This window comes from Acinonyx jubatus, chromosome E2 (assembly GCF_027475565.1).
Source record: "Acinonyx jubatus isolate Ajub_Pintada_27869175 chromosome E2, VMU_Ajub_asm_v1.0, whole genome shotgun sequence".
Taxonomy (NCBI): Eukaryota; Metazoa; Chordata; class Mammalia; order Carnivora; family Felidae; genus Acinonyx; species Acinonyx jubatus.
In genome coordinates this window covers 17,517,178-17,539,649 of record NC_069396.1, presented here as the reverse complement: position 1 = coordinate 17,539,649, position 22,472 = coordinate 17,517,178, and the positions used below count along the sequence as shown (strand labels likewise).

Genomic DNA, 22,472 nt, shown 5'->3' with positions numbered 1-22,472 from the left:
AGGCTCTTCATCCAATCTGGGGCTTGAACTCATGACCCTGAGGTTAGGCGTCACATGCTCTGACTGAGCCTGCTAGTCACCCCCAGCACTTGTTTTTAAATATCATTCATAAAGAAATTAAAAAATATTCAGTTGAATGATGTTTTACGTATCCAAACTTCATCATAAGTAGGCACAGCATCTGTTTACTTCACTATGTCTTTTGGTACTCCGGTACCCAATTATTTTCATAGTGAAATAGGTATCATTTTATGATAAACTACTATACTTCTCTCTTCTTCGTTACTTAGTGGTTAATCATATTGAGTTTCTGAAATTGTGCATGTAGGTTGGTTGTGTTAACTGTTCTTTCTGTCCAAGGGACTAAACGGGGACTGAAAACTTTTGTAAAAGGGCGCTCCGACCACGTCGGCCGCGCCCCTTGCGGCGGGCCCCACCCCTAGCGCCTTCCGCCACATTCAGTATGGCGGCGACGCCAGTCCGCAGAGGCGATTGAGCAGGTCGCTAGTGGCGCGTTCCACTCTAGTCATGGCGGCCCGCCGACCGGTCGCGGGCAGCGGGGCTCTGGCAACGTGCGGTCTGGAGAGCATTCTGGAGGCGCTGAAGCTTCTGCTGAGCCCGGGAGGTGAGAGGACGGATCTCGGCGCCGGGCTGCACTCGGGACTCTCAGGGCCACCAGTCTTCCCGGGCTGCCCTGCCTTCCGCAGCGTGCGCCTCTCAGGCCCTCCCTGGGACCCCCAGCTCTGAGGCTCCTGGGGGCTTTGGGCATTGTCCGTCCAGCCTCATTTTACTTGAGGAAACCGAAGCTCAAGGAGGGGATGGGATTTGCTGAACACTGATGGTAACCGACGTCTCTTGAGCGCCAACCTTGTGCCAGGCACTCACTGTTAAGCGCCCTGGGTACTTGGTTCCATTCAGTCTTTACTGTCACCCTCTGAGGTAGGGACTGCGGCAAGAGCTTCCGAGAGGGTAGCGCTCCTGACGCGTTAAGTGAGGTCCCACCTCCTGAGGGTTCAGGGTCTAATGTGGACGCTGGAGATTTGTACAGAATGGCGAGGCGTGCAGAAGATGGAAGCAGTGGCGTTTGAGCTGGGTTTGGGGACAGCGTTTAGGGATTTACAGCCTGTGGGAGGGATTTACAGTCACTTGTAATCTTTCCTGGTGAGTTGGCAAGATCTTCCCAATTTAGAATCTGCAGGGACCATGGCGGTGGTTTAGCCTGGCGCTCTCCTTTTACACTTGGGGACACTTAAGGCTCGCTGAAGAGATGAAGTGACCTGGCACAGATTATGTGGGCAAATTAGGGCACAACACGGACCTAGGGCCGAGGTCTACCGAACTCCCTTCTCAAATCAAGGCAGATTATTAAGTGTGGAGCCTCTGATGTTATCTGGAGTTTGGAGAAAGGACACGAGAGATAGGGACCGTATATGTGCAAGAAGGGGTTTGTTCGTGAGCAAAGTAAGGTACATGAAGGGCCATGAGGTGATGCTTCAAGTCTCAAATTTTAAGATACTCCCCAAAATGCAGAAACTTCCACAAACATTATACCATACCTGGGAGAAGTGAAAAGAAGTCATTAATAATAGTCATCGAGGGGCGCCTGGGTGGCTCAGTGAGTTAAGCATCTGTCTTCCGCCCAGGTCATGATCTCACCATTAGTGAGTTCGAGCCCTGCTTCGGGTCAGCCCTGCTTCTCTCTCTCTCTCTCTCTCTCTCTCTCTTTCTCCCCTCTCTCTTTCTCTGACTTTCATGGGATATTCTCCCTCTCCCTCTCTCTCTCTGTCTCTCTCTGCCCCTTACTCCCTTGGGCCCTCTCACTCTCTCCCTCTCAAAAGAAAAAGTAATAGTAATTCAGTGCCTACCAAGTATCAGGCCCAATAATATGCTGTTTACATATATATATATTTTAAAAATTTTTTAATGTTTATTTATTACTTTTGAGAGAGAGACAGAGTGCGAGCCGGGGAGAGGCAGAGAGAGAGGGAGACCCAGAATCCGAAGCAGGCTCCAGGCTCTGAGCTGTCAGCACAGAGCCCGATGGGGGGCTCAAACTCATGAACAGTGAGATCATGCATGACCTGAGCCAAAGTCGGAAGCTTAACCGACTGAACCACCCAGGTGCCCCTACATGTATTATTTAATCCTTACAATTCCATAGCATAGATATTTTTTGTATTCCATTTTACAGATGAAGGAACTAAGGCTCAGGTATGGGGAAGTTGCCCGATGTCAGTCTAATAAAGTGGTAGAGCTGGATTTTTTTTTTTTTTAATTTATTTATGTAGGCTCTCTGCCAACGTGGGGCTCAAACTCACCTCTGCAAGATCAAGAGTGGCATGCTCTACTCACTTAGCTAGTCAGGTGCATCCTAGCCAGGATTTAAAACAAAACAGTTTATTTATTTTATTTAAAAGGTTTTTGGAGGCAGCTGTTGCCTGGGCGGCTCAGTCAGTTAAGCATCCAACTCTTTTTTTTTTTTTTTTAATGTTCTTTTTTTTTTTTCTTTTTGAGAGAGTGTGAGCAGAGGACAGGTAGAGAGAGGGTGACAGAGGATCTGAAGCGGGCTTTGCGCTGACAGCAACGAGCTTGATATGGGTCTCAAACTCATGAACTGTGAGATCATGACCTGAGCCCAAGTCGGTTGCTCCACTGACTGAGCCACCCAGGCTTCCCAGTCATCCAAGTCATCCCAGGACCATCAGGTCCTGATCCCTTGGTTAGTGAGATCTAGCCCTGCATCCAGCTCTGTGCTGACCGTACAGAGCCTGCTTGGGATTCCCTCTCTCCCTTTCTCTCCACCCCTCTCCCTCTTGCATGTGCACACAAAGCACACACATTCGCTCTCTAAACAAATATTAAAAAATATATATATTTTTAATTTTAGAGAAGGAGTGTGAGGGAGGAAGAAGGGCAGAGGGGAAGAGGGAGGGAGAATCTTAAGCCGGATCTTCTTAAACGAGAAGCCCGGCACAGGACTTAATCCCACGACCCTGGGGATCATGACCTGAGCCAAAATCAAGAGTCAGTAGCTCAAATGACTGAGTCACCCAGGTGCCCCTATTTTTTTTTTTTCATTTAAAATTCCACTGCAGTTAACATACAGTGTTACACTACTTTTGGGTGTACAATATAGTGATTCAACAGATCCATACAACACCTGGTGATCATTATAAGTGCACTTCTTAATCTCCATCGCCTATTTTACCCATCTGGCCTCTCTGCTAGCCATCAGTTTGTTCTCTGTAGCTAAGAGAACTGTTAGCTACAGCTGTTTCTTGGTTTGTCTCTCTCTCTCTCTCTTTTTCCCCTTTGCTTGTGGGTTTTTTTGTTTGCTTCTTAAATTCCACGTGAGTGAAATCATACAGTATTTGTCTTTCTCTGACTGGTTTTGTTTAGCATGATACTCTGGCTCCATCTATGTTGTTGCAAATGGCAAGATTTCATTCTTTTTTACGGCTGAATAATATTCAGCCATATTTATCCATCTTTATCCTTTCATCTATTGATGGACACTTGGGCTGCTTCCATAATTTGGCTACTGTAAATAATGTTGCAATGAAAGTAGGGTGCACATATCCTTTTGAATTAGTGTTTTTGTTTTCTTCGGGTAAATACCCAGTAGTGTGATAACTGGATTATAGGGTGGTTCTATTTTTTTTATGTTTATTTATTTATTTTTGAGAGAGAGAGAGAGAGAGAGAGAGAGAGAGCTTGTGAGCGGTGGAGGGGCAGACACAGAGGGAGAGAGAATCACAAGTAGGCTCCACACTGTCAGCACAGAGCCCATTGTGGGGCTCGATCCCATGAACTGTGAGATCGTGACCTGAGCCAAACAAAACCAAGAGTCAGATGCTTAACCACCTGAGCCACCCAGGCACCCCCAGGGTAGTTCTATTTTTAATATTTTGAGAAACCTTCATACTGTTTTCTACAGTGGCTGCACAGTTTGCATTCTCACCAACAGTGCACGAGGATGCCTTTCCACATCCTCGGCAACACCTGTTGTTTCTTCTTGTCTCAAAACCAAGAGTTGGATGCTTAACCGACTAAGCCACCCAAGTTCCCCTCAGTGTAGTTTTGATTTGCATTTTCTTGATGGTGAGCAATGTTGAGCATCTTTTTATGTGTCTGTTGGCCATGTGGATGTCTTTTCTTGTTTTTAAGTTTATTTATTTTTTTTAGTAATCTCTATACCCAACATGGGGCTCAAACTCACCACCTTGAGAACAAGAGTTGCACACTCTTCCGACTGAGCCAGCCAGCCGCCCCCAGTTCTTTTTTGGAGGCGTGTCTGTTCACGTCTTCTACCCATTATTTATTTATTTATTTATTTATTTATTTATTTATTTATTGTTTATTTATTTTGAGAGAGAGAACAAGAGTAGGAGGGGCAGAGACAGAGGGGGGGACAGAAGATCCAAAGCGGGCTCATGAGCTGTGAGATCACCACCTGAGCTGAAATCAGACACTTAATCGACTGATCCACCCAGGCACCCCTTCTGCCCATCTTTAAATTGGGTTATTTGTTTTTTGGGTGTTGAATTGTGTAAGTTCTTTATATGTTTTGGATACTTTTTTTGTGGGAGGCGGGGGGTTGGCTAGAGCCAGGATTTAAGTTCAGGTACCTTCCACTATAGTATAACTGTACTACTTTGCCCCAGTGAAGAAGAAAACTGCAAAAGACAGTTTTAACTTGCTAATTAAGCAAGTTAAAGAGGTCACTTGTCTAGTAACTGCAACTATCTACAAATGACTGAGAACAAGGTTAAATAAGCAAAAACTCTGGAAGTAATCATCTATCATAAAGCACACATACACAAAACACGTTTATAGAAGACCTCTCTAAATCTCCAAGAGTGTTGTGGAGTCACATACACGTGCTCACTTAACATACAGGAATACAGGCATTCCTATTTGAAAAAGGATAAGTACTGTGGTAAAATGGTATGATTTTGCACATATAGTCTACTATATATCGTGTGCATCTGCCTGCTGTTTTATCATATCACTTGCTGAGGGAATTAAAAAATACCTGTGCGTCATGAGTATTCAGATGTCCCTGATGTATTGAGGAGTTAGGGTGAAAGTACTGGTTAAAATTACATGCAGCTAGATTAAACTTTTTTTGATCTTTTTTTCTTAATGTTTATTTGATTTGGAGTTCCTTGGTGGCTCAGTCGGTTGAGCGTCTGACTTTGGTTCAGGTCATAATCTCATGGTTTGTGGGCTTGAGCCCTGCGTTGGGCTCTGTGCTGACGGCTCAGAGCCTGGAGCCTGCTTCAGATTCTGTGTCTCCCTCTCTCTCTCCTCTTCCCCTGCTCACGCTCTCTTTCTGTCTCTCAAAAAATAGATAAACATTAAAAAAAGTATTTGATTTATTTTGAGAGAGAAAGGAAGACAGAGTGTGAGTGGCAAAGGGCAGAGAGAGAGGAAGAGAGAGAATCCCAAGCAGACTTCACGCTGTCAGCACAGAGCCCTATAGGGGGCTCAAACCACAAATCATGAGATCCTGACCTGAGCGAAAATCAGGAGTCAGACGCTTAACCAACTGAGCCACCAAGGTGCCCCTGATCTGTCTTTAAACTGACTCCCCATGAAGGGTGCCTGGGTGGCTCAGTCGGTTAAGTTCAGTCGGTTAAGCGTCTGACTTCAGCTCAGGTCATGATCTCTCAGTCCGAGTTCGAGCCCCGCATCGGGCCCTGTGCTGACAGCTCAGAGCCTGGAGCCTGCTTTGGATTCTGTGTCTCCATCTCTCTCTGCCCCTCCCCTGCTCATGCTCTGTCTCTCTCACTCTCAAAAACGAATAAGCGTTAAAACAGTTTTTTAAATTGACTCCCTTTGAGGTAATATGCGCTGGGAGTCATCTGTATATAATAGTCTGTCCTCACTGCTCTTGGAGAAACAAAATTACATAAAAATGTGTGCTCTCAAGTATCTTGTCTTTTGGGGAGATGGTAGTGTGCATGTAGATGAAGAGATAGTTCACACAGTAGGATCACACTAATGGTGAGAGGCTAGTGCAGATGGCAGTTGGATAGAGGAGTCACCCCTGAGTGGAGCTGTGGAAGGCTACAAGAGGAGGAGGAATTCGGTCTCGGTGGGAATTATATAGAAAGGAAGGGAGATGCCAATAGTCTTTCACTTGTGAGGCATCAGATGTTCTGCTGCATTAAGCGTGTTCTCCTCTGCCTTCCATTTCTTTTGTCAATCATGGGGCAAATAATAGTTTCACCACCTGGGTTGTTAAGAAATGTGCTAAGCAGAATTTGAAAGGGATTTGTCGATTTTAGTGAAGTTTTGTGTGTAAGAAATGGAGGCCATCTCAGCAATAGTTTTCCTAAAAAATATCTTTCTATGTTAAATATAGACCAAATTCTATCATTGAATTTGAATATGTTGTGGGGAAGGAGCTGGAAAATCTGATAATCTGTGTATAATGAAGATGTACCATACTTAATCTTGCATGCCATATTGCTTTGCACTTTGAGCATAATAAAAAGTTCCACACAAACTGTGAAGTCTGCTTTTAAATGTCACAAAGCATAGGCATTCAAATTGGTGATTGGGAAGAATCCATAATGCTGTCCATAAGGGCAGCATTTCCTGAAGTGTGATAGTGATGTAGTTTTACGTGGTACGTACAGTAACATTTCGAGGCTGCATAGTGTAGTGTAGTGATCAAGAGTTAACTTATCAGGAAGAGTGGCATTGTTTTGCATTTTTGCAAGTCTCTTTGATGTCTGGCTTACTAGAAGACGGCTGGATTTTTGTATTTGCTTTTCTGTTCAATCTGTCATGATAGGTTGTTTTGATTGGAACAGATGAAGAAAATCTAGACTCACATAGATATGTAGTTGGAAAAGGAAGAACTCAATAGCCTTTTCAGAGAGTTGTATTTTTTCATACTGTACTAAAACTGAATGAGAGGTAATTTCTTAAAGGTTAGTTACGATATGGAATCTGTTTTTTTAATGGTTATTAATTTTGAGAGAGAGAGAAAGCACGCACATGCGTGCTGGGGAGGGGCAGCGGGAGAGAATCCCAAGCAGGCTCCACGCTATCAGCACGGAGCTCTACACAGGGCTTGTTTCCATGAACCGTGAGATCATGACCTGAGCTGAAGTCAAGAGTCAGACACTTAACTGCACCAGATGCTTAACTGAGCCACCCAGGTGCCCCTAAACTGAATGAACTTTTCACACTTGGTACACTCATGAGAGAATGAGACTGTAGGAGGCAAATAATGGCCTAGTATTAATATGAAAATAGTTTGGAACCTGCAGAGTCCCTGAAAATTTGAAACCCCTGAAAACTTGAGTCCCTGTACCCTGCTTTGAAAACTGCTGCTTTAGGGGATGCCTTTATTTTCAAGTAGATTTTGTTTTTCACCAGTAGAGGGCAGAGGAGACTACTTTATTAAGTGGCTCTTGAAAAACAAAGCTTTTGTTTGAAATCACTTTGCTTCCCATGTTTGGGTTCAAAGATCTTATAAAGTTGCAGGAAGTCCCTGAGAGGTTGTTTAGGGATATTAATGGTTGGTGGTGATAAACTAGGAAAGCACTTATTTCCTATTTAGATATATATTCGCTAAAGGAACCAGATATTCATGTTAGTGGGTCAGAACGCTTGCCCTGGACAATCTTAGAGAAGTACTGAAAAATTCTTACTTTTCTGATTCTCATTATTCTTAATGAATAGTTTATGTTCCTTCCTTACAGGCATGACAAGATGTCTCAGACTCATACATTTCTTGCCCTGTTCTTGAAAACAGCTCTCTTTAAGGAGAAATGGTAGAGACCACAATATGGGTAATAGGCATATTCATTACCCCTGATGTCATTGCTTCCAGACTTTTTCAGTTATTAGAGCTAGGAACTTTGTGGGTTTTCAGAAACCAAAACATAAATCTGTGGTTCTTACTGATATTCTTTTTTTTTCTTTAATGCTTATTTATTTTTGAGAGACAGAGAGAGAGAGAGACAGAGTGCGAGCAGGGGAGGGTCAGAGAGAGAGGGAGATATAGAATCCATGGCAGGCTCCAGGCTCTGTATGGTCAGCTCAGAGCCTGACGTGGGGTTCGAACTCATGGACCAGGAGATCATGACCTGAGCTAAAGTTGGGTGCTTAGCTGACTGAGCCACCTAGGTGCCCCAGTTCTTACTGATATTCTAATTACAATGAAATATGATGGAGTTTAAATTTTTTTAACATTTTGTTATGCAAATTTTCTTTCTTTCTTTCTTTCTTTCTTTCTTTCTTTCTTTCTTTCTTTCTTCCTTTCTTTTTAGAGAAAGAGAGACTGAGCAGGAGAGAAGGACAGAGAGAGAGAGAGAGAGAGAGAGAGAGAGAGAGAATGAATCTAAAGCAGGCTCCATGCTCAGCACGGAGTCGGACATGGGGCTTGATATCACAACCGTGAGATCATGACCTCAGCTGAAATCAAGGGTCGGACACTTAGCCAACTGAGCCACCCAGGTGCCCCGAAAATTTTCAAGCTTATAGAAAAGCAGAAGGAATTTTACAGTGAAAACCCATATACCATGACCTAGATTCTTTCTTGATCACATATTTGTCCACCTAGCCATTCTTCTATATTTTATATTTTAATATTTGTATTTCTTTTATCTGAAAATATTGATTTCAGTGAAATTAATGTAATTATTTATTTCCTATATATACTTACATATATAAATATATGCTCACCCACTCACACACACACATGCATATAATATTTTAAAATAACAAATCCTGCATTACCACCATGAACAAACCTACTGGTCCTAGACTTTTTATTTGTTGTCCTCAGGATGTATGAAGTTCTTTTTTTAAGATTTTATTTTGAATACAGTGCATGCAACGTGGGGCCCAAACTCATAACCCCGAGATCACGAGTCACATGCTCCACTGACTGAGCCAGCCAGGTGCTCCTAAAGTTCTATATTTCAAGTCACTTGAAATAATTCTCTCCATTTATGCCTCTAACTTAGTATAGAGCAGGACTTTGCATACTTTTTCTGTAAAGGAGCAGACAGTAAATATTTTGGGCTTTGTCTCTGTTACAACTACTCAACTCTGCTGCTGTAGCTTGAAAGCAAGATAACATGTAAGTAAACGGACATGACTGTGCTCCAATAAAACTTTATTTATGGAAATAGGTGGTGGGCCACATTTGACCTGCAGATAGTAGTTTGACAACTTTGGACATAAAGTACAGAATTATTAGGTTTTTTTGTGTTTTATTTTTAGGAATTATTTTGAAAAAATTTTCATTTAATTGTTTTTTTAACTTGAAAAACATAGACAGGGTCCCCAAATGAAAACTCTAGAACTAGATCAATTTATCCCTAGCTCCTCCCCACTGTTTTCTTCTCTTTGTAGACAACTCATTTTACTTTTTACCTTGTTCTTTCACTGCCTTTTTGAAAATAAAAACAAATAATGTATTTTATATTCCCTCCCTTTCTTACACAAAAGGTAGCATATGATAGACATTCTTTTATACCTTACTTTTAAATTTACTATGTCTTGGAGGTCACTACATAGTGGTTCATGGAAGTCTTCCTCTTTAACAAGCATGCCATTATATGGATATACCACTGTTTACTTCATCAGTTCTCTATTAATGGACATTTGGGTTGTCTCAGGTTAATACAAGAAGCACCACAATGAATAAACTTGTGTATATGTCATTTTGCATTTTTGCCTATGTATTTATCTGTAGTATAGATTCCTAAAAAGCAGGATTGCTGGGCCAAACATTAAATATGTACGTAATTTTGCTAGATATTGCCAAATTGCTCTCTTCAGGAATGTACCATTTTCGTTTCTAAGAGCAATGTATGAGAGTGTGTGATTTCCCAAAACCTTGCCACATAATGTGTTATAAAACTTTTGGATTTTAGCCAGTTGATAAATGGGAAGTGCTATTTCAGTACAGTTTTAATTTACTTTTCTGTTATGAGCAAGGTTGATCATATTTTCATATTTTAGAAGTCATTTGCATTTCCTTTTCTATAAACTATTCATATCTTTTGCTCATACAGTGTTTCATGCTCTGTTCACTTCAGAATATATTTAATGAGTATGTCATTAAATAATGTTCCGTGTAACTTTTTTTTTAATGTAATCTCCACACCCAATGTGGGCTCAGACTCACAACCCCAAGATCAAGAGTCAGATGCTCTACTGACTGAGCCAGGCAGGCGTCCCTCAACATGACTTGATGGCTGCAAATATTCCATTATTCATTCATTCAACAACTACTTATTATGAACAGCTACTACATATCAGACAGGCCTTGTTCTGGCAAGGAGAATATAGCAGTGAACAAAACGAGCAACATCTCTGTCCTTAAGCAGCTTTTTTTCTAGTTTATAGAGAGACAATAAACAATAAAATAAATATTATACATACATATAGTATGTTAGATATAGGTAGACTGCAATTTATTCATCCAATCTGTTATTGGATATGTATTTCTCATTTTACGCATTATAAGTAATGCACTGTTGAGCACTCTTTTAGTTATTCCATTTTAATCCTTTCTAATTTGCTTCTTTAAAAAAATTTTTTTTAACGGTTTGCTTATTTATTTTTAAGAGAGAGAGCCCAAGTGGGATATGGGCAGAGAGAGAGGGAGAGAGAGAATACCAAGCAGGCTCTGTGCTGTCAGTGCAAATCCCAACAGGGAGCTTGAACTCACGAACTGTGAGATCATGACCTGAGCGGAAATCAAGAGTTGGTCACTTAACTGCCTGGGCCACCCAGGTGCCCCATTTCTAATTTGCCTCTTAGAAGGTATATTAACTTTCATTCTGAAGTGTTACTGCTTGTTTTCATTTACATTTTCAACATTTTATTACGGTTTTATAACTATAACCTTCATTTTTGCATTGTGGTAAAAAAAATTTTTTTTTAATGTTTTATTTACTTTTGAGAGAGAGAGAGTGCAAGTTGGGGGGAGTGCAGAGAGAGAGGTCCAAACCAGGCTCTGCGCTGACAGTAGTGAGCTTGATGTGGGGCTTGAACCCACAAACCATGAGATCATGACCTGAGCTGAAATCGGATGCTCAACCAACTGAGCCCCCCAGGTGCCCCTAAAATTTTGTTTAATGTTTACTTATTTATTTTGAGAGAGAGAGTACGTGTGCGAGCAGGGGAGGGGCAGGAAGGGAGAGACTGAGCCCTGCATTGTGTTGTTGTTGTTGTTGTTTTTAAGTATTTATTTATTTTTGAGAGAAAGAGAGGGGGAGAAGGGCAGAGAGAGAATCCCAAACAGGCTCCACATTATCAGCCTGGAGCCCGATTCGGGGCTTGAACTCATGAGCCATGAGATCATAACCTGAGCCAAAATCAAGAGTTGGACATTTAGCCGATTGAGCCACCCAGGTGCCTCTGCATTGTGTTTTTAATAGTTGTCCTGGGAAAATTGCAATGTATGTTCTTATTTTTTCACAATCTGCTTATAATTAATATTGCACTGCTTCACATAACACTCAAGGACCTTGCAACTATCAGGGTCATTTTATTGCTCTCCCTCCCCCACTTGGGATTTACGCTATAGTGTTCATGTTTATTATATCTGCATAAGTTATAAATCCATAATAAAACTTTATAAATTTTGCTTTAGAGTGGCACCTGGCTGGCTCAGTCAGTAGAATGTGCAACTCTTGATCTCAGGGTTGTAAGTTTAAGCCCCACATTGGGTGTAGAGATTGCTTAAAAAAAAAAAATCTTAAAATAAATTTTGCTTTAGACACATATATATGTATCTAAGGAAATTGAGGAAAAAATTAGTCTTTTATATTTATCCACATATTTACCATTTCTGATGCTCTTCATTCCTTTCTGAAGTTCCCAGTTTCCATCTAGTATTATTTTCCTTCAGCTTGAAGAATTCCCTTTATCATTTGTCTGCTGGAAGTCAGTTCTCTTGATTTTCATTGATCTAAATATATTTACTTTCATTTTTGAAGATTATTCTTACTAGATATAGAATTCCGAGTTGACATTTTTTTTCTTCTGTCATACTTTAAAGATGTTTTTCTACCATCTTTTTAGCAGTCACTGTTTGTGGTAAGTTCATGGTCATTCACAGCATCATCCCTTATATATAATGCGTCATATTTTTCTGGCTGCTTCCAAGACTTTCTCTTTCTCTCTAGTTTTAACAATTGACTATACTATGCATATACGTGATTTTCTTTTTACTTATCCTGGCTCTTAGAGGGTACACATGGGCTGGGGATACAAATTTGGGAGTGGTTAGCTTATAGATGGTTTTTAAAGACATGGGCCTGGGGAAGATCCTTGAAGAGAGCACAGAATTCAGGATAAGCCCCAGGGAATGTAAAGACCTGGTAGAGGAGGAGCTGGCAGAGGAGGCACTGGAAGGATGGCCACTGAGGTGTCCCAGAAGCTGAGAGAGGAGAGTGTTTCCGTGCACCTGGGTGGCTCAGTCAGTAAAGTGTCAGACTTCAGCTTAGGTTATGATCTCGCAGTTCCTGAGTTCGAGCCCCACTTTGGGCTCTCTGCTGTCAGCACAGAACCTGCTTCGGATCCTCTGTCCTTCTCTCTTTTTGCCCCTCCCCCACGTTCTCTCTCTCTCAAAAATAGATAAACATTTTTTAAAAAGAGAAGAGCATTTCAGGGAGGGAGTTGTTAACTATGTCAGCTACTGCTGTGAGCATGTGAGCACTCCTTCATCAGTAGAGGGCAGAAAAGACCATTTTAAGAAGGGTCGGGAAGCATTGAGAATAGATATTTTGGGTGTAGAGGTGATTGAATGAATCCCTCTGCACCTTGGGCCTGTATTTTGTGGTCTACCTCACTAGAGTGTAAGTATCATTAAGGGAAGGGACTTTGTTTTATTCAGTGGTTTATCTCTGGCACTTAGAACAGTTTGAATGACTCTACTGTGGTAACTATTCAGCCTTTTATTTTTCTGTTCTGCCTACAACTTAAGCCCACTAAGACGATAGACATGGCCTCTGCTCTCAGAACACACGGGGAATAGAAACCAACTAGTTGAACCATGTTAGGTACCCTGTTCTAACTACATCCCAAAGTGCTGTGGGTAGGCAGAAAATGTAGTCTTGAATTCTCCCTAGGCTTGGGCAGCACAACTTGGGGAGGCTTTCCAGGGACAATGATATCTGAGCCAGGCCCCAGGGGATGAGCTGGGAGAGGGCAAGGCATTCCACATAGAGTACAGTTTGTTTCCCAGGTAGATAATCTTTTTTTTTTTTCCTTCAAAAGCATCGGATTCAGGTTCACTACAGATCACAAAACATGATGTCCTGTTGGCTACTTTAAGCTCCAACCTGTCTGCTTTGGAGGACAAATTGCTGAAGGATCCTCACTGGAAGAAACTGAAACTCCTAAGGGATGAAATTGCTAATAAGGCAGAATGGCCACAAAACTCTGTGGACGTCACCTGGAGTTTTACCTCTCAAACTTTGTTGTTGCTGTTGTGCTTGAAGGAAACCATGATCCACCTTGCAGCTGACTTCAGTCCAGGTAAACCCAGCCTGAGGACTCCGGAAGCCGCTCCTGCCCTGAGCCCAGATACACTTAGCATCTCACAGCAGAAGACTGTCCAGTCCGTGCTGCAGTTTGTAGTCACCTTCGGTGTCTGCCCGTATCTCGTGCCTGGTGTGGGAGTCCCTTTGAGATGCAGGACCGCGTTTGGTGCCGTTGTTCAGGATGTGGTGTGTCTGAGCGCTCCTCCCGATGCGACCCGGAGACTCTACACCAGCTGCAGGATTCTTCTGAACATTGCGCATCACACTTCTCTGGGGAGCTTGATTTTCTGCCGCCATTTTGGGGATATTGCAGCAGGTCTGTGTCAGCTGGGATTCTGCCCCACCAAGAGAAAACCACTAAAACCTGAGGAAGAGGTAAGCACAGATTGAGTGCGTGTCTTCGTGTCTGTGTGAATATTTGTGTGTGTGTGGTTATAAAAGACAACTCTTAGTTCTTTGGAAAAGGGCTGTTGGGAAGGTCTAGAATTCCTCTTGAATGCCAAAGCATATCTGTGGATAAATGAATCTTTTACAGGGCTGGGGCTTCATTTATTAGATGCCAGTCCTTAGCATGCCTAGACAGTCCATATAGCCTCTTTCTTCTTGTCATTTTGCAACAACTACTGTAGGCTATTTGTTTGAGCTTCTGTTTCCTTTTAATTAAAAATTTTTTCAATATTTATTTTTGAGAGCGGGGGGAGGGGCAGAGAGAGAAGGAGACACTGAATTTGAAACAGGCTCCAGGCTCTGGCTGTCAGCACAGAGCCCAGGGCGAGGCTCAAACCCACGGACTGTGAGATCATGACCTGAACCGAATTCAGATGCTTAACCGACTGAGCCACCCGGGCACCCCTCTTCTGTTTCCTTTTTAATAAAATGTGTATAATAATACCTGCCTTGGAAGGTGGTTGTGAGGATTAAGGATAATGTGTATAAAAGTACCGAACCCAATCCCCAGTAGTGCTCATCAAAAAGTAATTACTACTAATATCGGTATTAAACTATTCATCTCTCCTTCATTAAGTCTTGGGAAGATTAAATGAAATGAAATATGTAAAGCACAGGGTATGCTGTATAATTCAAACACTGTTTGTTGTTATTATTAGCTGTTAGGGGGACGTGGCTGTTTTTTGCTGACATAGTAAGGATTTGAGTACCTGGACTGTAAAGGTGCCGTGGAGGTTACAGAAGCATAAGACATTAACGGAGGAGACAGGACTCCTAAGTGCGACATAGCAGGGATCACTACTCTCCCATGAGAGGACCATCAACATAGGAGTCTTGCCAGAAGAAGCTGTTGAGATACAAATGTATTAAAAGTCAGCGCGGCTCACGTGTGCGGTAATTTGTTAGCGCTGCCGCCAGATTCACAATGCCTGCCCACCTCATTTCTCTCTGTGTCACCCTTCAAACTTATTTCTTTTCTTTTTAAAAAATTTTTTTATCATGTATTTATTTTTGAGAGACAGAAGCAGAGCAGGAGCAGGGGAGGGGCAGAGAGAGAGGGAGACAGAGAATCTGAAGCAGGCTCCAGGCTCCGAGCTGTCAGTACAGGGCCTGATGCGGGGCCTCAACTCACGAGCTGTGAGAACATGACCTGAGCCGAAATTGGAAGCTCAACAGACTCGGCCACCCAGGTACCCCTATTTTTTTTTTTTTAAGTTTATTTATTTATTTTGAGAGAAAGAGCTTGTGTGAGCAGGGGAGGGGCAGAGAGAGAGAGAGAATCTGCACTGACAGTGCAGAGCCTGATGCGGGGCTTGAACTTATGAGCTGTGAGATCATGACCTGAGCTGAAACCAAGAGTCAGATGCTTAACCGACTGAGCCACCCAGATGCCCCCAAACTTGTTTCTTTTCTGTTTGTTCCCTTCTCTGTTCTCTCTCCTGCATATGTTCATAAACATTTGTCTAAAAGCTGTATCATCTGAGCAGTGACCTGAAATTATGAGCTTCCCTGGTGGCTTCCTGTTATGGAGAGCAGTGTGCTGTGCTCTTAGTACAGGGTATGAGTGATAGACGTTGCCATCCATGCCTGCTGCCTCTACTTCTCTGAGGGGGCTCTGGGCTGCGAGGTCTTGTTACCACTGCTGGGGCTAAGCAGTGCCCCGGAGTGTCGAGCAGGAGGGAGAAAAGGAAAGCACCCGGAAAGGACCAAGTAGGAAGGCAAAAGAGGTTGACAGAAGGGGAAACACAGTGGTGTGTTATGAAGCTGGGCAAGTCCCAGCACTCAGAGCTGCTCTAAGCAGTGCCCGTGCTTCAGATTGCTCCCTGGCAATGGGCACGACCCTGACTGCTTCACTGAGTTACCCAAAGGGGACAGCTGGGTTCAAGGGGACCCAACAAATAGAACCCCTCTTTGCTGACCAACTTCTGAACGAATTAAAAGACTGTTAATGGAGTCAGTGAAATGAAAACTCAAATTTTCACCGCTATTGCTCCTAAGTGCAAAGGTGGGGATATAGCCTTTTTTTTTAATACTTTTTTTAAATTTTATTTCTTAAAAAAAAATTTTTTTTTAATGTTTGTTTATTTTTGGAACAGAGAACACAGAGCATCAGAAGGGGAGGGGCAGAGAGAGAGGGAGACACAGAATCTGAAGCAGGCTCCAGGCTCTGAGCTGTCAGCACAGAGCCCGACGCAGGGCTCAAACTCATAGACTGTGAGATCATGACCTGAGCCGAAGTCGGACCCTCAACCAACTGAGCCACCCAGGCTCCCCCTTTTTTTTTTTATTTTAGAGGGAGAGAGAGAGAGCAAGCACGCAAGCCAGGAAGAGGGGCAGAGGGAGAGAGAGAGAATCTTAAGCAAGCTCCCACACTCAGTGCGGAGCCTGACGTGGGGTTCAAGCTCACGACCCTGAGATCGTGATCTGAGCTGAAATTAAGAGTCAGACTCTCAACCGACTGAGCCACCCAGGTGCCCCAGGGATATGGCTTAGTGTTGGAGACAGTTGGGCTTTCTAACAGTGCATTCCAAAGTTAGACACACTTCTTTCTCGCCCAATTGTAAGGACTGTTGGAGGACGGCAGCACCTTCTGCCCTATGGCAAGGCTATGCCTCTGTAAATGTCCAGCAAGGAGGAGCGGGGCAGAATGTGTACTTACTCCCAAGACACAGAAGAGGAACAAGCTAAGTGGTACATGCCAACACTCACCAATAAGTAAGTTTTTCCAAACTCACCAATAAGTTAGGTGCCCAAGATCTCCTGCCCAGAGGTGAGTGAGGGGATGGAGAGAGGGCCAGGAGAGTTTCAGTATTGTAACTTCCTCCATGTGGAAGGGAGTCAAGAGGGGAAAGAAGCCTACCCTCCTCTCCTTTCCTCGGTGTTTTTGTACAGTATTGTAAAGCATTACTTTCTATTGCCTGCTAAAGCTCAGTTCGTGTTTCCTTTAGGTTTTAACGGAAGAGGAAAGAACCTCTTCTAGGGAGGCCTTGAGAGACATCTTGGATCAAGTGTATCAACCCTTAGCAGTCCGAGAATTACTTATCCTCCAGGGAGGACCACCCCAGGTATTCAGACTTGGGGACTCTTGTGGGTGAATCGTTAATGATAATGTGCAGAATGTTGTCTTCTCTTGGGCAATGCACTAATCTAGTTGAGTCTTATTTCATTTTCTAGAGCATTAAGTGATTTTTGTAAAACTAAGTTACCCTAACCCTTAGGGTAATTTTTTTTTGAGAGAGTGAGTGTGCGTGTGCATGAGTGGTACACATGAGCACATGAGTGGTGGAGGGTGGAGTAGAGAAAGAGGGAGGGAGAGAGAGAGAATCTTAAGCAGGCTCCACGCCCAGCACAGAGCCCATCGTGGGACCCTGAGAACATGACGTGAGCTGACATCAAGAGCCAGAAGCTTAACTGACTGTGCCCCAATTTTTTTTTAAGATTCCACTTTCGTGTAATCTTTATACCCAACATGGGGCTTGAACCTACAACCCCAAGATCAAGAGTCACATGCTGTAACTGAGCCAGCCAGGTACTCTGCCCCTTGGGATAATTTGTAAGCATTTTTCTGTTAATGGAGTGATGGCCACTCTTCCCAGGAATGTGGTCATTTTATTTATTTATTTATTTATTTATTTATTTATTTATTTATGAAAAATTGTTTTTGACTGGAATATGTCAATTTTATTTAACATATATTTTATACATTCTGAAACTGGAACTCTTTTTTTTTTTCCCCAAAAAAATTTTTTTTTGTTTTTTTAAGTAGGCTTCATGCCCAGTGCAGAGCATGCCCAGCGCAGAGCCTAATGTGGGGTTCAAACCCATGACCCCAAAACCAAGACCTGAGCCAAGATCAAGAGTTGGATGTTTAACTGACTGAGCCAGCGAGGAACCCTAGGACTCTTTTTTTTTTTTTTTTTTGGGCTGTTTGACAGTACGTTCTTCTGGTAGAAGTATTTTGACACCTTATTCTTTGTTTATTTTTTATTTATTTTTAATTTTTTTTACAGTTTCTTTTGAGAGAGAGATAGAGTAGGAGCAGAGGAGGGGCAGAGAGAGAAGGAGAGAGATGATCCCAGGCAGGCTCCTTACCGTCAGTATGAAGCCCGATGTGGGGCTCAAACTCACGAATTGCAAGATCATGACCTGAGCTGAAGCCAAGAGTCAGACACTTAACCAACAGCCACCCAGGCGCCCCTGACATCTTATTCTTTGAATGGAATATCTGTAGTCAAGAAATTAAAATTAGGGCTATTATTGGGACTAATTTTACCTCCTTTGTTTGAAAAACATAATAGTATATATCCTGCTAGGCATAAGATAGTTCGTTTTTTTCCTTAAAAATAATTATTTTCTGAAATGTTTTAATCTGATAATGTAGATGGAGTAACCATTTAGCAATACGTTTAGTTTTGGATGTAGGTGAGTAAAGAGTGAGGAGCCAAGGGAATTAGTGGTAGGTCAAGAACTAGCTGAAGCTGGGTACAAAGATACCTCTTTGATGAAGTCATTTTCATCTCATCCCTAGAATGTTACTGCCGCCTCCTGTTGGGCCCCTCTGGCCTCACGCTCTGCTTCTCTGCATGACTCCATAGTTTGCCAGATAAAACCAAATGCATTATAAGAGCGTGGCAAAAAGCCAAGGCTCTGGTGGTCAGCCTACTGGGATTCAACCCCAGCATGCAGTTGTGTGAATTGGTGAATGTTTCCATCCCTTGGTTTCCTTACCGATTGGATAGTAACTCCTTGCAAGTCTCTTTTGAGATTATGTAGCAGGTATTTAACATAGCACCTGGCAAATCATAACCCTCTCAATAAGTGGTAATTATTAGTCCTCCTTAAATAAAAGAGGACAGGCTAGTTAGGGTTAAATGTGTCTGTCACTAATTTTTATGTTCACATAGTTCAATGCCATGGTTGACAGCAACATAGTTGACATTCTAGACCCAAAACAAGACCCCCAAGTCCATTGTGTTCATGGTGGCTCCGCAGAGCTCTCCAAAAGGAGTGCTTGAAGAAATTCAGCTCTTTTTTGAAACTGCCGTGCCACAGAGTCGGAGTAGCTGAGACCGTGGAGGCAAGGACTAGCATGTCCTCATACTGTCATGAACTGTACTCCTGGTGGTGAGTAATGTTCATAGGACTCTTATCTGGAGGCCAAATTTGATTGGAAGGACTTCATTCAGAGACTGGTTATGTTAATTCTAAAAGAAATAAGTGTATATGTTTATATTATATACATATTTTAAAGTTTATTTATTTTGAGGTGGGGGAAGGGTAGAGAGACAGGAGAGGGAGAATCCCAAGCAGGCTCCTTGCTGTTCGTGCAGAGCCTGATGTGAGCTTCGATCTCATAAACTGTGAGATCATGACCTGAGCCGAAATTAAGAGTCAGATGCTTAACCAACTGAGCCACCCAGGTAACCCTCTAAAATCTGTATTTTATTCATTTGTGTGTTTGTGTATTTCTGAGTTTGCAATTTCACTTGTTATTTCATGGGAAGTTTCATGGCATTTCTACTTTCCTAGAAGGTGATGCTGAAGAAGATTTTGTAGAAGAGAGTCTTTTTGGAAAAAAATGTTGCTCTTCAGAAGTCTCTTTATCACATTGTTTATTGTCAGTATGACTCAGTATGTATTTATATATTTTAATAATTTCTACATGTCCTGTCTATTTCACTGACATTCAATTCATACTTTCCCATTTTCAGTCCTGCACAGATGAAAAGACACAAGTTAGGTGTCGGGCCCCAGCTTGGCTTCGGCGTCTATGTGGGCAGCTGCTCTCCGAAAGGTTGATGAAACCCAGTGGTGTTCAGGCAGTAGTCCGGGGCATTCTGGAAGGAGCAGGTGGTAAGAAATAAAATGCTTCTGTTACTTTGGTATCCAGTTTCCTTTGAGTCAGGGTGAGTTATTGGTCTTTAGCATTGGACTATAAAACCTGATTCAGACTGAGATGCCTTTGTAGAGACTAAAGAGGTTAGATTTGGAGATTAAACCTTAATGAGCTTCTTTATCACAGAAACTCATTTTCTTGCCATTTTTCTAAAACAGACTATTTCTCTAAAATAGACTGTTCACATTCTTGAATAATATTGTTGGCTGTTTCAAATAACTTCTAATATCAGGGGAAAATATTGTGCAGAACGTTAAAGTAAAACCCAAAAGCAAATGTGAAATTCTCCATGGGAAAGGGCTTTGTGCCAGGGTGCTATGAGTACTTCACCTCAGGACTTAAAATCCAAGACAGTTCTCTGTAGCTGGAAAGACCTTACGGAAGTTTACTGTGGGATGAAGTTGTAGATTATTTCCCCATTTATATTCTCTAAGTCCTCGTGAATAGAAAAATGTTGATTATCATGCTAAGCATGGTAGTAGTTTTTAATTTATATATTGAAAAAAAATTTTTAACAGTTTATTTATTTTGAGAGAGAGAGAGCATGCACGAGCAGAGGAGGGGCAGAGAGAGAGGAGAGAGAGAATCCTAAGCAGGCTCCGTACTGCCAGTGCAGAACCCAACTTGGGGTTCGATCTCACAAATTGTGAGATCAAGACCTGAGCCGAAATCAAGAGTCGGGTGCTTAACTGACTGAGCCACCTAGACACCCTATATTTATTTTATTTTATTTTTTAAATGTTTATTTATTTTTGAGACAGAGACAGAGCATGAACGGGGGACGGTCAGAGAGAGGGAGACACAGAATCTGAAGCAGGCTGCAGGCTCTGAGCTGTCAGCACAGAGCCCGACGTGGGGCTCGAACTCACAGACCGCGAGATCATGACCTGAGCTGAAGTTGTACACTCAACCGACTGAGCCACCCAGGTGCCCCAGGCACCCTATATTTTTAAATACGTAGTTTAAAGAGTCAAATTGGTCTACAAGGCTAATGGAGAAAAATAGCGTCAGTCCTTGGGAACATTCCTGTCCATTTCCCTGCCTCAGAAGCAAGCATTTTGACTTCTTTTAGTGAGTTTGTTCTGGTCTTTACCGTTAAGGTGTTTGCAGAACCTTTTTAATGTTTGAGTTTTAGGCTTCATCTATCAACTTCTCACCACGTGTGGAAGAGGATTTTGTTCTCTTTCAAAACCCTACCACCACCACCCCCAGGCATACTCCCATCTCCTAAATATTCATGTCTTAATTTTGGTGAGATCAATAGTTGGGGTTTGTATTCTTCCAACTATGTCATTACTATTTACAGCTGAGTTCTGTGGTATGCCATGACTACTTTTCTTTTTAAATTTAAAAAATTTTTTAATTTTAGTTTTTTTGAGAGAGAGTGCACACACATGCACATGGGGAGGGACAGAGGGAGAGGGAGGGAGAGATTCTTAAGCAGGCTCCACGCCTAGCATGGAGCCCCACGAGGGGCTCGATCTCACCACCATGAGATCATGACCTGAGCCAAAATAAAGAGTAGGACACTTAACCAACTGAGCCACCCAGGCACCCCACTACTTTTCTTTTTTATACAACTTTTGTACTTCTTGCAGTTAAATACTATATTTGTTTGTCTGCTTAGTGTTTCATTTATGTCTCACTAATCTGTTTTCAAATTCCCTTCCAGTTGTGTAAGTCTCCTTTCAAGATGTTCAAATACACCTGATATTCTATTGGTTTGATCTTCTTGGAGACATCTCTCTCTGAGTCTTCTCTAATCTGGACTAGTTATCTTTCACATAGCAGACATGCTAGGATCTCCCTCCACCTTTATCCTGGTGATTCCTTTGCCTTTCTTTTGTGCTTAGTCCCTTATCTCGCGTATCCCATGCACATTTGTTTCCTATCGCTGATGTGACAATTTACCACACACTTAGTGCCTTTTTGATGGAAATGACATTTAAGCTGAACCCTGAAGACTGAGTAGGACTTTATTAAAGAGTGAGATGGGGCGCCTGGGTGGCTTGGTCGGTTAAGTGTCCGACTTCAGCTCAGGTCATGATCTCACGGTCCATGAGTTCGAGCCCCATGTCGGGCTCTGTGCTGACAGCTCAGAGCCTGGAGCCTGTTTCAGATTCTGTGTCTCCCTCTTTCTCTGCTCCTCCCCTGTTCATGCTCTGTCTCTCTCTGTCTCAAAAATAAATAAACGTTAAAAAAAAATTTAAAAAAAAAAGTGAGAGAAGAGTAACAGGCGGAGAGAATAGCACATATGAAGAAACTGATGTAAGAAAAAGCATAGTGTTTTTGAGGAGGCTTCAGTGTGGGTAGAGCATTGATCTTTATTCTGAGTGCAACGAGAAACCATTGGAAGGTTTTACAAAGGAGAGAGGCATGATCAAATCTACGTTTTAGATGTATTGTGAAGAATAGGATGGGTAAGAGCAGAACCAGGGAGATCAGGTAAGAAGCGTCATCTGAGAGATCGCAGTGGCTTGGATCAATGCAGTGGCAGTAGAAATGGAGAGAATGAATGACTGTAAGAGGTATTTATGAAGTAGCATTGCCAGAACTTAATGAAGGACTGGATGTGTGAGGAGGGAAGAAGAGAGACAGAAGAA

The 22,472-nt window shown here is 42.4% G+C and overlaps 1 protein-coding gene across 4 annotated transcripts in view; it reads left to right on the top strand.

Annotated features, from left to right (window-relative positions):
• The first annotated feature begins 454 nt into the window (after positions 1 to 454).
• Positions 455 to 22,472, top strand: part of TANGO6 (transport and golgi organization 6 homolog) — a 187,579-nt gene continuing 165,561 nt past the window's right edge. Inside the window, exons 1-4 of one of the 4 annotated variants that reach the window (XR_003426217.2) lie at positions 455 to 625; positions 13,261 to 13,901; positions 16,922 to 17,038; positions 19,685 to 19,826. Coding sequence is in view for 3 of the 4 variants with exons in the window: in XM_053211327.1 (XP_053067302.1) it covers positions 529 to 625; positions 13,261 to 13,901; positions 16,922 to 17,038; positions 19,685 to 19,826 (997 nt within the window). In the remaining variant the exon portion in view is untranslated. The remainder of the gene's footprint in view (positions 626 to 13,260; positions 13,902 to 16,921; positions 17,039 to 19,684; positions 19,827 to 22,472) is intronic. The other 3 variants (XM_053211327.1, XM_015068986.3, XM_027076077.2) reach the window with 3 other exon arrangements.